Source organism: Dendrobates tinctorius, unplaced genomic scaffold, assembly GCF_039654945.1.
Source record: "Dendrobates tinctorius isolate UK_male_01 unplaced genomic scaffold, ASM3965494v1 ptg000024l, whole genome shotgun sequence".
Classification (NCBI taxonomy): Eukaryota; Metazoa; Chordata; class Amphibia; order Anura; family Dendrobatidae; genus Dendrobates; species Dendrobates tinctorius.
In genome coordinates this window covers 118,739-136,121 of record NW_027361692.1, presented here as the reverse complement: position 1 = coordinate 136,121, position 17,383 = coordinate 118,739, and the positions used below count along the sequence as shown (strand labels likewise).

The following is a 17,383-nucleotide window of genomic DNA, read 5'->3' as shown; positions in this document are numbered from 1 at the left end:
TGTGGAGCAGCTCGCTGCGGAAGTGCGGGAATTTCCGCCTACCTTGCTCATTCACATGCCAAAGATCCCTACTCCTGATGTGTTTTTTGGGGATCGGTCTAAATTTTTGAATTTCAAAAATAATTGTAAATTATTTTTTGCCTTGAAGCCTAACTCGTCAGGGAGCTCCGCGCAGCATGTTAAAATTGTCATCTCTTTGCTGCGTGCCGATCCCCAGGATTGGGCGTTTTCTTTGAAACCAGATGATCCTATTCTGACTAATTTGAACGCATTTTTTCAAGCCTTGGGGTTGTTGTATGACGAACCTAATGCTATTGATCAGGCTGAAAAGGCCCTGTTGGCATTGAGCCAGGGTCGAAATTCTGCAGAATTGTACTGTCAAAAATTCCAAAAGTGGGCGGTCCTTACTACCTGGAATGATAATGCCTTGGTAGCTCTCTTTCGGAAGGGTTTGTCAGAAGCCGTAAAAGATACTATGGTGGGATTTCCTGTTCCCTCTGGTCTTGACGATTCTATGTCATTAGCCATTCAGGTTGATCGGCGTTTACGTGAACGCAGGACTGCACGAGAGGTGTTGCCACCTGTTGAACAAGTGTCTGAACCTATGCAATGTGATAGAGTTTTGTCCAGGGAGCAACGTCAGGAGTTCAGAAGGCGTAATAAGCTGTGTTTTTTATGTGGAGATGCCTCGCATATTATTTCTGTCTGTCCTAAACGAGAGAAACGTTTTGTACACACGTTTTCTGTGGGTGGTGTTCAACCTAAGTTTCTTCTGGTAATTACTCTGATCTGCTCCCTGTCCACATTTTCCGCCAAGGCTTTTGTGGATTCGGGAGTAGCCCTGAACCTAATGGACTTGGATTTTGCTAAACGTTGTGGATTTCCGATGACACCTCTGCGGACGCCTATCCCTTTGAGGGGGATTGATGCTACTCCTTTGGCGAAAAATAAACCTCAGTTTTGGACCCAGGTGGTAATGCGGGTCGCCCCAGACCATCAAGAAAATTGCAGATTTTTGGTGTTGCATAATTTGCATGATACCATTGTCCTGGGGTTTCCCTGGTTGCAAATTCATAATCCAGTTTTGGATTGGAAATCTGTGTCTGTGGTGAGTTGGGGTTGTCGGTGTGCCCTTAGTGAGGCTCCGGTTTTTTCCACCTCTCCTCAGTCACATGATGTTTCTGACTATTTTGCGGACTTTTATGATGTATTTAGTGAGAATGAGTCTGCGTCTTTGCCTCCTCATAGGAGTTATGACTGTGCAATTGAACTGAGCCCGGGATGTAAATTTCCCAAGGGTCGGCTCTTCAATTTATCTGTACCCGAGCACGAGGCTATGCGATCCTATATTAAGGAGGCGTTGGAGAAGGGTCATATTAGACAATCCTCTTCACCATTAGGTGCTGGGTTTTTTTTCGTGGCCAAAAAGGATGGTTCATTAAGGCCTTGTATTGATTATCGTGCCCTCAACAGAATTACTGTTAAATATCAGTATCCGTTACCCCTGATTTCGGATCTATTCTCCAGAGTTAAAGGTGCTTGCTGGTTTACCAAGCTTGACCTCAGGGGGGCGTATAATCTTATCCGCATTAAGCATGGGGATGAATAGAAGACGGCGTTTAATACTCCGGAGGGACATTTTGAGTACCTGGTGATGCCTTTTGGGCTCACTAATGCCCCTTCTTCAGAGCACCACATGAAGACACTCCCCCTTCCCAGGCCACCCCCGGAGCATGAGCATATCATTAACTCAAAACTGAAAATAAAGATTAAGCAGCAACCACAAGATGGATTTCATTAACCAAGGTATCATTGTAATCAGTATAATGGCACCAACCTGACACTGTGTGTAGGTTACTGTGCACAACCCTGCTGACAGGTTCCCTTTAATGACTTAGCAACTAAATAGCAGTATTAATCATCTATAATAATAAATGCCCTAACCAGCTTCCGGTTGTAACAACTTCCGTCCAGTTGTAACTGGTGACGTCACCACACACACACGCACGTTAACCCTCAACACACCACACCGCCTCAACACACACTCCTCTCACCTTTCACCTCCATTCATGTCCACTCACTCTTTCACTCCATATACGTTCCTTTCTCTCACTCCGTTTCTCATACTCACACCGTCATCGTCGCTGCCCCAACATCTTCCTCCGCCGCCGCGATCCAGGATCCAGACGTTCTCCAGGCCGCCGACATCGGGATCCAAAAAGATGGCGTCGGCGAAATCTCGCGAGATTACGCCGACGCCATTTTGGATCCCGATGTCGCCCATGCCAGCGACATGTTGTTGCGGCGACGCCATCTTGAATATCGCGGGACTTCACGAAATCCAAGATGGCGTCCCGCAAGAACATGTCGGCGGCCTGGAGAACGTCTGGATCCTGGATCGCGGCGGCGGAGGAAGATGTCGGGGCAGCGACGATGACGGTGTGAGTATGAGAAACGGAGTGAGAGAAAGGAACGTATGTGGAGTGAAAGAGTGAGTGGAGGTGAAAGGTGAGAGGAGTGTGTGTTGAGGCGGTGTGGTGTGTTGAGGGTTAACATGGCAAGAGGTGTGAGGCTGTGTGCACACGCTGCGGATTTTGCTGCGGTGTACAGTACCATGATTCCCTATGGGAATCAAAAACCGCAGTGCAGACGGTGCGGAATTTTCCGCGCAGATTATCTGCGGTTTTCAATCCGCAGAAAGAATTGACATGTCAAATCTTTCTGCGGATTCTCCTGCGGTTTGCCATCTCCTCTATTGAGGAGATGAAAAACCGCAGGGCAAAACCGCAGAGCAATCCGCAGGTAAAACCGCAGGTCTTTTGACCTGCGGTTTCACCTGCGGATTTTACAAAATCCGCGCGGATGAATCCGCACCTAATCCGCAGCGTGTGCACACAGCCTTAACGACGTCGGCGAAATCTCGCGAGATTTCGCCGACGCCATCTTGCATTCGTGAAATTGCGTCATTTACCTCACGCCGACTTGCTGTGCGGACGCTTGGCATTGCCTGTGCCACCATAACTACTGCTGCCTTGGTCCTATGCCTGTTTACTGCCGGTGTCTAATTACAGGGCCAATTTGCCTATACTGCCATAACTATTGCTACCTTGCTACTCTGCCGGTGTCTAATTACAGGGCTAATTTGCCTCTACCGCCATAACTACTGCTGCCTTGCTCCTCTGCCGGTGTCTAATTACAGGGCTAATTTGCCTCTACCGCCATAACTACTGCTGCCTTGCTCCTCTGCCGGTGTCTAATTACAGGGCCAATTTGCCTATACCGCCATAACTACTGCTGCATTGCTCCTCTGCCGGTGTCTAATTACAGGGCTAATTTGCCTCTACCGCCATAACTACTGCTGCCTTGCTCCTCTGCCGGTGTCTAATTACAGGGCTAATTTGCCTCTACCGCCATAAATACTGCTGCCTTGCTCCTCTGCCGGTGTCTAATTACAGGGCCAATTTGCCTCTACCGCCATAACTACTGCTGCCTTGCTCCTCTGCCGGTGTCTAATTACAGGGCTAATTTGCCTCTACCGCCATAACTACTGCTGCCTTGCTCCTCTGCCGGTGTTTAATTACAGGATCAATTTGCCTTTACCGCCATAACTACTGCTGCATTGCTCCTCTGCTGGTGTCTAATTACAGGGCCAATTTGCCAATACCGCCATAACTACTGCTGCCTTGCTCCTCTGCTGGTGTCTAATTACAGGATCAATTTGCCTCTACCGCCATAACTACTGCTGCCTTGCTCCTCTGCCGGTGTCTAATTACAGGATCAATTTGCCTCTACCGCCATAACTACTGCTGCATTGCTCCTCTGCTGGTGTCTAATTACAGGGCCAATTTGCCTATACCGCCATAACTACTGCTGCCTTGCTCCTCTGCCGGTGTCTAATTACAGGGCCAATTTGCCTCTACCGCCATAAGTACTGCTGCCTTGCTCCTCTGACTGTTCACTGCCTGTGTCTAATTACAGGGCCAATTTGCCTCTACCGCCATAACTACTGCTGCCTTGCTCCTCTGCCGGTGTCTAGTTACAGGGCCAATTTGCCTCTACCGCCATAACTACTGCTGCCTTGCTCCTCTGCCGGTGTCTAACTACAGGGCCAATTTGCCACTACCACTTCATAACTACTGCTGGGCAATTACAGGGTCAATTAGTATCTGTTTACTCTACAATACTCCAGGACGCCTTCTTCACTGCCAGATAACTGCCAAATAGACTCCTTTACCTGTGCCAACATGAGTCATAACAAAAAGTATGCCAATGCCAGTGATAGGAAAGCAGCTTTAGCACTATGACAAAAACAACGCCGTGCTAATGAGACTCCTGAGGAAAAACACCATCGCCTTGAGAAGATTAAGGCTTATAAACCAGGGCTGTGGAGTCGGAGTCGTGGAGTCGGAGTCGGTGCTCATTTTGGTGGAGTCGGAGTTGGAGTCGGTATAAAATGGACCGACTCCGACTCCTAAAATATATAATAAATTGGGTACAGTAATTCAATGCAGGATGTGCTGAATATTTTTTCATAGGAGTTTGGGAAAGTTATGAAATGTCCTATAAATGGCTGTTATATTCCTGATCTAAGGCTACATTCACACACAGCGTTTTTCCTGTGTTTTTTGAGGATACGTTTTTCAGCTGCAAAAGCTGATCATCTTTTTAAAAAACTGCATCACCTGAAAGGTTTTTGAGCTCATAGATAATGTTTTCAATAGCAAAAGCAGATTAGAAATCTGCTCTATCCATTTATCCATATCTGTCTATCCATATCGTATCTGTACCAAAAAGAATGAAAACCGGGTAGTACACCAATATATATTCTGTTCTATATAAATATCTTGATTATTGGATCATAAAAATGATTAAATGTCTGAGGTTCACATTGTACTACAATAAATTTTTCACTTAAATATAAGCAATATGTGTGGGAGTCGTGGAGTCGGAGTCGGTGTAAGGGAAATTGAGGAGTCGGAGTCGCAGGTTTGGCTTACCGACTCCACAGCCCTGTTATAAACGCCGTCGCCTCACACACGAATCCCCTAACTCTAAATCCATAAGATTGGCTGAAGAAGCCTCTGCACGCCGTCACCGCCGACAACAGACGGCCTCTTCCTCATCATTATTATTAGACTCACAACAGGATGCTTCCACATCAGCATGTGGAACAATTTACTGCTACACTTCATCCCATATGCCGTTCACTGACATAACTAATCAGCAATCTGTTTCTGCCCTATCAATACCACCATTCAATACCGATGCACAGTATGCCAATGCCAGTGAAAGGAAAGCAGCTTTAGCACTACGACAAAAACAACGCCGTGCTAATGAGACTCCTGAGGAAAAACAGCATCGACTTGACAAGATTAAGGCTTATAAACGCCGTCGTCTCACACACGAATCCCCTAACTCTAAATCTATTACATTGGCTGAAGAAGCCTCTACACGCCATCACCGCCAACAACAGACGGCTTCTTCCTCATCATCTATAATAATAAATGCCCTAAGCAGCTTCCGGTTGTAACAACTTCCGTCCAGTTGTAACCGGTGACGTCACCACACACACGCACATGTTAACCCTCAACACACCACACCGCCTCAACACACACTCCTCTCACCTTTCACCACTCACTTTCACTCCACATACGTTCCTTTCTCTCACTCCGTTTCTCATACTCACACCGTCATCGTCGCTGCCCTGACATCTTCCTCCGCCGCCGCGATCCTGGATCCAGACTTTCTCCAGGCCGCCGACATGTTCTTGCGGCGACGCCATCTTGGATTTCGTGAAATCCCGCGAGATTCAAGATGGCGTCGCCGCAAGAACATGTCGCTGGCGTGGACGACTCGGGATCCAAAAAGATGGCGTCGGCGAAATCTCGCGAGATTACGCCGACGCCATTTTGGATCCCGATGTCGTCCACGCCGGCGACATGTTCTTGCGGCGACGCCATTTTGGATCGGCAAAATCCCGCGATAGTCAAGATGGCGTCGCCGCAAGAACATGTCGCCGGCGAGGACGACGTCGGGATCCAAAATGGCGTCGGCGAAAACTCGCGAGATTTCGCCGACGCCATTTTGGATCCCGACGTCGTCCACGCCGGCGACATGTTCTTCCGGCGACGCTATCTTGACTATCGCGGGATTTCACGATACTCAAGATGGCGTCGCCGCAAGAACATGTCGCCGGCGTGGACAACGTCTGGATCCAGGATGGCGCCGGCGGAAGAAGATGTCGGGGATCGTGGAGCAGCGGCGATGACGGCGTGAGTATGAGAGACGGAGTGAGAGAAGGGGTCGTATGTGGAGTAAAAGAGTGAGTGGAGATGGTGAAAGGTGAGAGGAGTGTGTGTTGAGGAGTGTGTGTGTTGAGGGTTAACATGGCAAGAGGTGTGATGCTATCGCATCCTCCCGATGCGATGGCATCGGGCCATAATCTAGTGTGGAAAATAAAGGTCTATTTATTAATGTTTGTGGCCACTCAACAGCCTGCAAAGTCCAAGCCAGAAAGACATCCCAAACTATTGAAAATGAATTGTCTGTAAAATCATCTTTGCAGAAATCAGCTTGCTGTGTGTGAAGAATTGAGGGACTCTTAGACATACAGTTATGTGCCTCACAATAGCTTAAGCTTGACTATTTTTTCTGTTTTTTTTTTTAATGGCCAGGATGAAAACATAACTATTTCCAAGGAAATTGAAAGAAAATCAAATGCATATCAAATGGATGCTGAGGTATGACTGCAGAGCATGATCCCCCTGCACTATCAAACCATTGGTGGAATCATCTGTGCAACACATTTTCACATAACTTGTTTTATAAAGAAAAATGTTAAGGGGGTTCTCAGAGTAACAAAAACTATAGCATTAGTAAACATTAGGAAATAATAACCGTTGTACCTCGCCTCTTAGGATGGGTTCACACAACATTTAGGAGAGGGCTCTCAATGGTCATCATGAATCAAACGCAATCAAAAACTCGAATGTAAATAAAAATGGTATAGCTGAAAATGACTTGTCCCACAAAAAACAAGCTGCCATACAGCTCCATCAGCGAAGAAATAAAAAGCTATAGATCTCATAATATAGCAATGCAAATTTAATATTATTTTCTATAAAATAGTTTATATTGTGTAAAAGTGTCAAAAAGTAAAAGAAACAATATAAATGTGTTATCACTGTAATCATACTGACCTGAAATATGAAGCTGCTTCATCAATTTTACCACGCTGTGAACAGCATAAAAAAAAAAAAAAATTACTGAATTGCTGGGTTTTTTTCATTCTAGCTCCCAAAAATTGGAATTGAAAGCGATCAAAATTGGCAAGAATAAAAACATCAACTCGTACTATAAACAAGCCCTCACATGACTCTATTAGCAGAAATATAGAAAAATTATAGCTCTCAAAATATGATGATGCAAAAACTAGTCTTTGCAAAATAAAAAAAGCGTGTCTTAGTGTGTGACAGCATACAAACATAAATTCCTGATATAGAATCCTAGAATAGAATCGTAGAGTTGGAAGGGACCTCCTGGGCCATCTGGTCCAACCCCCTGTTCAAAGCAGGATTCGCTAAATCATCCCAGTCAGATGTCTGTCCAGCCTCTGTTTGAAGACTTCCATTGAAGGAGAACTCACCACTTCTCGTGGCAGCTTGTTCCACTCATTGATCACTCTAACTGTCAAGTTTTTTCTAATATCTAATCTGTGTCTCCTCCCATTCAGTTTCATCCCATTGCTTCTAGTCTTTCCTTGTGCAAATGAGAATAAAGTTGATCCTTCTACAATGTGACAGCCCTTTAGATATTTGTAGACAGCTATTAAGTCTCCTCTCAGTCTTCTCTTTTGCAAACTAAACATTCCCAAATCCTGCAACCTTTCCTCATAAGACAGGGTTTGCAGACCGGTCACTATTCTGGTTGCTCTTTTCTGAACTTGCTCCAGTTTGTTGATGTCTTTTTTAAAATGTGGTGCCCAAAACTGGACACAATATTCCAGATGAGGTCTGACTAAAGAGGAGTAGAGGGAAATAATGACTTCACGTGATCTAGACTGTATGCTTCTGTTAATACATCCTAGAATTGCATTTGCTTTTTTTGCTGCTGCATCACACTGTTGACTCATATTCAGTCTATGATTTATTAGTATACCCAAGTCTTTTTCACATGTGCTGTTGCTTAGGCCTATTCCTCCCATTCTGTATATGCTTTTTTCATTTTTATTGCCCAGATGTAGTACTTTGCATTTTTCCCTGTTAAAAACCATTCTGTTAGTTGCTGCCCACTTCTCCAGTTTATTTATATCTTTTTGAATCCTCTCTCTCTCTTCTCTAGTATTAGCTATCCCTCCTAGCTTTGTGTCATCAGCAAATTTAATCAGTTTACCCTCAATTCCTTCATCTAAGTCATTGATAAAGATGTTGAACAATACAGGGCCCAGGACAGAGCCCTGTGGTACCCCACTTGAGACATTCTTCCAACTGGATGTGCAGCCATTTACGACCACTCTTTGGGTCCGATCACTAAGCCAGTTATGAATCCACCTAACAGTTGCTGTCCATTCCATACTTAGTCATTTTTTCAATAAGGATTGTATGAGATACTTTGTCAAATGCTTTGCTGAAGTCAAGATATACTATACACCATTTCCTTGATCCACCCTATCAGTGATTCCGTCATAGAAGGAAATTAAGTTAGACTGACATGACTTATTAGTTACAAACCCATGCTGACTCTGTTTAATCACTTCATTGTTATCCAGGTACTGACATACATGTTGTTTAATAATTTGTTCAAAGATCTTTCCTGGTATAGAAGTCAGACTCACCGGCCTATAGTTGCCTGGGTCCACTTTCTTCCCCTTTTTGAAGATAGGAACAACATTTGTTCTTCTCCAGTCTTCTGGGACTTCTCCTGTTCTCCAAGAATTTTCAAAGATTATGGAGAGGGGTTCAAAAATTTCTTCTGCTATCTCCTTCAGTACTCTGGGGTGTAATTCATCTGGACCTGGAGACTTGAATTAATTTAGGTTAGCTAAGTGTTTCCTCACTATCTTTCTGTTTATAGATATCCTGGATTCTTCTATTCCCTTAATAGGACAGTGAAGAACAGTTGATGTTACATTTCCTTTCTGAGAGAAAACAGATGCAAAATAGGAATTTAAAAGTTCGTCCTTCTCAACATCCTGTCTTACCATTTCATCATTTTCATCCTGTAAAAATCCTATAGCATCTTTGACTTTTCTTTTACTTTTGACATATCCCCAAAATCCTTTATTATTGCTTTTGACATCTCTTGCAAGCCTCAATTCATTGTCAGCTTTACTAATCTGATTTGTGCCCTGCAGGTTCTGCAGACAGCATTATATTCTTCTTTAGATATGCCTCCCTCTTTCCATTTTATAAACATTTTTTTTCTTCCTTTTTAGCATGTGCTTAAGTTCTGTGTTCATCCAGGCTTCCTTAAATGCTTCCTATTCTTCCCTCTTTTCGGAATTGTTAACAATTGTGCTTTGGGAATTTCATTTTTCAAGATTTCCCATCCTTCCTGGACTTTTTTGTCTTTAAGGATATCCAGCCATTGGATCCCTCCAATTCTCTTTCTGAATCCCTTAAAATCTGCCTTTCTGAAATCTGACCTTGACGTCTGAGTCTTCACAGGTCTTCCTCCTCTAGTTATCCAAAATTCTAAAATAGCATGGTCGCTACCTCCTAGGGTCCCAGCCACTTTTACCTCCTCAACCATTTCCTCCCTGTTTATAAGGATTAGATCCAAGGTAGCAGTTCCCCTTGTTTTCTCCCCTACCTTTTGGAAGATAAAGTTGTCAGCAAGAGAGGATAAGAATTTCCTTGTCCTGTTAGTTTTGCCTGAGAGAGATTCCCAACAAATGTCTGGATAGTTGAAATCTCCCATGACAACTATGTCATATTTTTTGGAGAACTTGGCCATTTGATGCATAAAGAGTTCATCCATATCTTCAGCTTGCACAGGCGGCATGTAGTAAATGCCTACAATGGTGTCCTTTCCATTGTTCTGTCCTTTAGTCCATGAGCCAAGAGCCAATTTTGACGATATCGGTACCACCCGGAGTGACTAATTCTCTTTGGTGTTTTTAGGTAGATGCATGTCTGTAGTTTATGTTTTGATATGATAGCCCTTGTACATCAGTAGCTTAACCCCTTCAGGCCTATTTGTACCCAAATGCCTAGGCCATTTTTTGTAAATCTGACCTGTCACTTCATGCGGTAATAACTTTGGGACGCTATCACCTACCCACGCCATTCTGAGATTGTTTTCTCGTGACATATTGTACTTCATGATAGTGCTAATTGTGAGTCAATAGATTTTACCTTTCTGCATACAAAATACACGAAAATTTGGGAAAAATTCGCTATTTTTGAACTTTGAAATTCTCTACTTTTTACAAAAATGCTGATACCCCCCATAACAGTTATTAGTTTACATTCTCCACATGTCTACTTCACATTGGCATCATTTTGGAAATGAAATTTTATATTTTTCGGATGTGATAAGGCTCATAGTTTTATACGCAATTTTTAAAGTTTACAACTAAATTTCCAAAACCCATTTTTCCAAGGACCAAGTCAGTTCGGACGTCACTTTATGGGTCTTGTATAACAGAACCCACCCATACATTACCCCATTTTGCAAACTACACCCCTCAAGGTGTCCAAAACGGATTTTCAAAACTTTGTTAACCCCTTAGGTGTTGCACAGGAATTCAAGCAAAATGACAGTGAAATATCAAAATTTCAATTTTTTGGCAGATATTCCATTGTAATCCAATTTTACCTGCAACCCAGCAAGGGTTAACAGCAAACCCAAACCCAAAATTGGTTACCCCAATTCCGCAGTTTATAGAAACACCCCACATGTACACGTAAACTAAATTATGGGCGCGCAAGAGGGCTCAGCACAGAAGGAGAGCTAGGCGGTTTTTGGGATAATAGATTACACTGGAAGAAATCCAGTGGGCCATGTCGTATTGGAGAGACCCTGAGGTACCCCCAGAGTGGAAACCCCCAAAAGGTTACCGCATTTTGGAAACTACACCCCCTAAGGAATGTTTTACGGGGTATAGTAACCACTTTGACCCAACAAGCGCTCCATTGGAGTTTCATGCACTTGGTTGAGGAAATTGAAAAGTACGTTTTTTACCGAAAAATGTCGCTTTAGGCCCACATTTTTCATTTTGAAAAGGGGGACCAGGAAAAAGTACACCCCACTTTTTATTCCCCATTGTCTCCCGAACACGGCAATACCACAAGTGTTGTCTAAAACCACAGTATTGGCGCACGGCAGGCTTCGTAAGCGAAGCTGCGGCAAAATTCACTGTAAGAAATCTATGGGGCCATGTCACATTTGGAGACACCCTGAGGTCCCGCACAGTGGAAACCCCAAAAAAGTGACCCCATTTTTGAAACTACACCACCTAAGGAATGTTTTAGGAGGTACAGTAACCACTTTGCATCGGGAACCGGCTCCCGACCCGCGGCGATCGCCCGGCATATGATCCGGGTATGATTCGCCGTACCGCTACGGCGGCCGGCGTGAAGGGGTTAATGGTATTTTTCACCTTTAGAATAGATCCTACCTATATTTCCAAAAAATAATGATTACAGGTCGATTTAGGGGAAATGCCAAAATGTCAATACAATGCATGTAGTATTTGTAACAAAATTTAATCCAAGTTATGTAAACACACACTGAACATGTCATGGGCTTGTCCATACTAATGTGTGTGTGTAGGTGTGTGTGTGTGTGTGTGTGTGTGTGTGTGTGTGTATGTATATATATATATATATATATATATATATATATATATATATATATTGTGTGTGTATGTATAATTATATAACGTTACTCCATAATATCTTCAACATCAGACCCTGAATCTGACTGTTGTTCTACTGGCTCGTCTTCAATACCCTTGTTCTGGCACATGTCTGTAACCTGCACATGTCCGTGCACTTCAGGCCATTGCTGAGGCAAGTACACTGAGGAAGTTCGCATGACCGCACACACTTGCAGGACAGTAGCTGGATAATAGCTGCTGGTGCCCCTCGCATCCACTTGACAACAAACTTACCGTCATTATCTATCATCCAACCGCAGTCTGTTGGGTTTGCAACAAATGGCTGGCTCTGCAGACTTCTCCAGATCGCAGCCTGGTAGTTTGCACGCAGTGCATGCATGAAAAGGCAGTCTTGGCAAGGAGGGAGTTGACTTGACTCTACCACTCCACGTCTGGCACAGAACAGCTGATACCGGAGCCTGTTTACCTCAGTTGTTTGGGTAGTTGGCAGATACATGTGGCAGGTGAATTCCTGTAACTTCTCAAAGAGTTCGGGAGACACTTCCCATGAACGACCAATTTCCTGAAAGGCATCCTGGTATGTCTTGTTCATCTTCAACTGCTTGAGTGTCGTCATCTTCCCACGGCCAGCGAATGCACTGACTGTGTCACAGCCTGTAAATGCATGCATACCAATCAATGAATCACACACGCTGCCTCCCAATGTTCTGCTCAGAGTGGTGATATCCAGGAATCTTGTCCGGTTCTGTGTACCGCATTTCTGGAACAGGTGGGATGGGATTTTGTGGCACATGCCCAGACACAGGACCATGACATCAGTATCCTCTGAAGTGATGATGACAGACTTGTAACCAGATTCTGCTGCATGGAGAAGGAGGCGTGTGTCTGCTTCTTCTTGACTTGACTTAAGGTCAGCAGACTCTTCCCACTGTTCTTTGGTGATCTTAAAGCAGAGCTGCTCACATGTGACATACATCTCCTTCTCCTCAAGCTTCTCCCTGTGGTGTTTCGCCTTCCATTCTTCTACCAGAAACTTTATGAGACTTGCCTTGTTGGAGGAATTACTTAGTAGCTTTCTCCACTGCTGGATGTTGTGCCCATGTTGAATGTTCTTGAAATGGATCCCTGTGCCTTCATATCTGTTGACTCTTTCTGTATCTTTGATGGATGTCTCCTTGTAGACGTCAAAGACAATATCAATGCGCTTGCTCTTAGCACCCTCATGGATAGCACGACTCATTGCTGTGCCTGCTAGCTGGGCAAATATTGCATCGTTTCCCTTCAGTTTCTGAACCAGGCTCATCCCATCAATGATGGTTGCAGAGGGCTCAGGGATCACCTCTGCAGGAGGAGCATTCCTCTCCAACTCCCTTGCTAGGGCAGCCTTGTTGGTCTTGCGGATAGACCCATCACCGTTGGCAAGTGCCCATGGCAATGGCCCCAGGGGATGAGTCAAGACATCACTCATTTGTAGCTTTCTGTTCTCAGCTACAAGTATCATCTGGCCAAATAGGTTCCTGTCAGCCTTCAAAATTACCTCCTTGCCAAGGCCTTGTCTGTGTGTCTTCATTCTGATGTTAGAGAACGTTTTAAGATTGTTCTTCGTCATGTTGTCATGAAACAGTGTAGTTTGCGTATCGGTACCCAAACGCTCATCCTTGAATGTGTGATATGCATCCTCTCCTATACTGTATGCCCCTAGAAGGTCTTTGGCTACATCTGGTGGTGCTGCAGTCGCTGATGATAAACTGATAGGTTCACCATTATGCTCTTTGTTGAAGGGGTTCAACCAACCAGTCTCCAGCAGTTCAACAAAAGATAGGACATCGGCTTCATCTCTTCTAATCCTGGACACCTGTAGGTCTGAATGACTGAAGTCAGTATATTGTTGGCCTACTAGGGCCCTCAGCTGCCTCAAGTACATGCTGCGGTACTCCGATGTCAGGTAGAATCTGGCGACAGCTCCAACTTTGAGGCTGAAGCCTTTTGTGCCCCCTGGTGTCTGGGTGTCTTTGTTGATTGTTTCTTCGATGGTCTGGTCCACAGGAATCCGTCCAAAAGGATTCTTGCTACCGATCTGGACCGAAAAGCCACCTTTCATGACGTATTCATGGACCTCTGGGTGGTCTATGGGCAGCCGAGACATCGTAGCATAGTAATAGGTTAGGTATCAGGCATAGTTGACCTTGTCATAGGCAAAACACCACGGTATCATCTGTCGGATTGCTCCTAGGTGAAGCATCCAGTTGCCTTCTCTTGAAGCTCGAACCAGGGCCAGCATGGTCTCGACCATGTCCAAGTATGACATCCAGAATGCTGAGAGTTGTTCATTTCTGAAGGTCTCAAGATAAACTTGAAAGAGCTTCAGGGTAAGTGTGCAAGATTCATTATCCAAGAACTTTTCGAAGGATCCCTGCGACACACTGATGTGAAAGTTTGTGATGTTCTTCAGTGTTTCATCCAGATGGTGAAGGTCCCTTGCATGGTTTTCTTCTAGCCATGGAAGGAAGTTTTTCCATGCAAGCCTCATAAGTGCGTCATAGACCAGCTTGTGTAGTCTCACTGCTCTGTTGTACCTCCGGCCGTCCATCACTCCAGACACTGATCCTTCAGCGATGACACCGGATTCAACACACAGATCTCTAAGGCCTGCATCCTGAAATCTCTTACCTATGATGGAGAGGAGATTACAGATTGTGTGGAAGACACCCATTCTAATTATAATGTTCTTGAACTTCTCCTGTTTCCAGATAACCTCGGCAGCTTTGGCATAGAGTGCTTGATCAAACACGCACACAATTCTGTTAAGCTTCAGGGTCTGCATGATGGCATGTGTTTGCTCCAAGACTTCATTCACAGTGGACATGGCTGTTGCAGGAGCATTGATAGTGGGCAGGTAGCTTACAGTGTCCTGGGCCACTGCAATGTCGCTGCGGATTTGGATATTGAACCCAGTCCAACTGCTAATGGTCTGATCCTCATGGTCTGACATTCTAGCCAGAAGCCAGATATGGTTCTTGGTTTTTGAATCCTGGACCTCCTCGGTAGTGTTAACATTCGCAGTCTCAATCCTGGGTGGCCCTCCCCGCCGCCCAACATTGTATATTGGTAGCATTAATTCTGTCGGAATTATGCTTCTTTTCTTCGACTTGGTTACATCTGGCAGGACTTTTGTCACAGAGCATGCAACATTGGACTGAACAGCGATGCCATTGACTCTATGAGATGTACCTGCTCCACTTAGTGTCTCCTCAAGTCTGTCAATGTTATCCCAGGCCAAGGTTGTGAACAGACCAGGGTAGATATTTGCTGGCATTGGGATGTCATCCGTTGAACATTCCAACTTCTGGATACAAAGGGCTGTATCGATCTCCTCAGCCGTTGAATATGACACACAGTGGCCAAGACGATTCAGAGTTCGAACCAGTTCTGTATTGCCGGTCAAAGACTTAATTGCAAAGGACAGCAGTACGTGCTTGGGTGGCTTTGTCTTTCCATTGGTAACAGCAAAAACCAAGTCACTGCCGAAGGATGTGGCAAGACGTTGAGCTCTTTCAGAGGGAGTTTGGCACTCACAATCTCCTGTAAGCAGGGTTTGCAGGAATTGAGTGACTAATGCAGGAACGACATTCTGATCTGTATCGGGAGGCCATGGCTGACTCACATCTTGCTTCTTGATCTCATTCCTCAGCTGCATTGCTGCTTTGGTTACGACATCTCCAGAGTTAGCGGCTCTTGCTTCTTGCAGATCTTTTGTCATGCTGTGTGCTTGCCGGGCAAGGTCGTCCATTGATAGGCTATATGGATAGACTAGAAGCTTACCTTTCTCATCGGAGAGAAAGCGGAGTGATTCACCAAACTCATTTTCAAGTTTTCGGCAAACATGTTTCTTTGTCGATGGTTTCAGTTTGATGATACCACGGGACATCATGCATCTCTGAAGCCTAGATGTGAGGTTTATCATAGGCAGTACTTCTGGGTTTGGGAACAATTCAGTCCTTATATACAAGAAGAGTTCCTCAAGGGCTTCTCTCTCTGCCTCTCCGTAGCGTACTTCCTTGCTTTCCTCCTGATTTTCTGCTGCACCATCTGCTGCATCTTTTGTGAATAGTTTGTAGCACGACTTGTGGTAGTGCCCCTCTGAAGCAACAAGGTCTCTGCTAAGTAAACCAAGGATTCTCTGTGTGCCTTTCCTTATCGCTGCTGTGTGGATCGTCTCATCTGCTCGTAGCTCAACACACTAGGCGATTGGCTCCCTTGTTTTTTCTCCTTTGAGATACTTGCTTGACTTCTCGCAGAACATACATACTTTGGCATACACCCTGATATCACTGGGGGTACCCCTCGGTAGCCTCCTCCTGGGGATTTCGCTTGCTGTTTCGACATTGACACCCTTGGCAAGGATAGAATCCAGTGACGACTTCATTGTAAAGAGACTACGACATTTACGGTGATATTGTATGTGTGGTATTTCTCGTTCTTCAAGGCCCTTAGCTGCTTCCAGGACGGATTCATGCTGTCTGATCTCTGCAGCCCTAAGCAATGTTTTCCAGGAGTCCAAATCCTGTAGGGACGCCAGATCATCACTGTCATCATTAGAGCAGTGTATGATACAGTCGATCCGTGATTTCTTCCTCGCTGGTACTTCCATCATGCCATTAGATATGTCAGTAAACACCTGCAAACACAAAGAAAAACATTAAAACCCTTGGCGCACACACACACACACACACACACACACATACATTAGTATGGACAAGCCCATGACATGTTCAGTGTGTATTTACATAACTTGGATTACATTTTGTTACAAATACTACATGCATTGTATTGACATTTTGGCATTTCCCCTAAATCGACCTTTAATCATTTTTTGGAAATATAGGTAGGATCTATTCAAAAGGTGAAAAATACCATTAACCCCTTCGCGCCGGCCGCCGTAGCGGTACGGCGAATCGTACCCGGATCATATGCCGGGCGATCGCCGCGGGTCGGGAGCCGGTTCCTGGTGCAAAGTGGTTACTGTACCTCCTAAAACATTCCTTAGGGGGTGCAGTTTCAAAAATGGGGTCACTTTTTTGGGGTTTCCACTGTGCGGGACCTCAGGGTGTCTCCAAATGTGACATGGCCCCATAGATTTCTTACAGTGAATTTTGCCGCAGCTTCGCTTACGAAGCCTGCCGTGCGCCAATGCTGTGGTTTTAGACAACACTTGTGGTATTGCCGTGTTCGGGAGACAATGGGGAATAAAAAGTGGGGTGTACTTTTTCCTGGTCCCCCTTTTCAAAATGAAAAATGTGGGCCTAAAGCGACATTTTTCGGTAAAAAACGTACTTTTCAATTTCCTCAACCAAGTGCATGAAATTCCAATGGAGCGCTTGTTGGGTCAAAGTGATTACTATACCCCGTAAAACATTCCTTAGGGGGTGTAGTTTCCAAAATGCGGTAACCTTTTGGGGGTTTCCACTCTGGGGGTACCTCAGGGTCTCTCCAATACGACATGGCCCACTGGATTTCTTCCAGTGTTATCTATTATCCCAA

At 44.8% G+C, this 17,383-nt stretch overlaps 1 protein-coding gene across 2 annotated transcripts in view; it reads left to right on the top strand.

Moving 5' to 3' along the window:
* The window catches only part of IRAK1BP1 (interleukin 1 receptor associated kinase 1 binding protein 1), a 46,321-nt gene that overhangs the window by 5,573 nt on the left and 23,365 nt on the right, over nt 1-17,383 (top strand). Inside the window, exon 2 of one of the 2 annotated variants that reach the window (XM_073569290.1) lies at nt 6,675-6,740. The exons of the other annotated variant lie outside the window; for it this stretch is intronic. Coding sequence (XP_073425391.1) covers nt 6,675-6,740 — 66 coding nt within the window. The remainder of the gene's footprint in view (nt 1-6,674; nt 6,741-17,383) is intronic. 2 annotated transcript variants of the gene reach the window in all.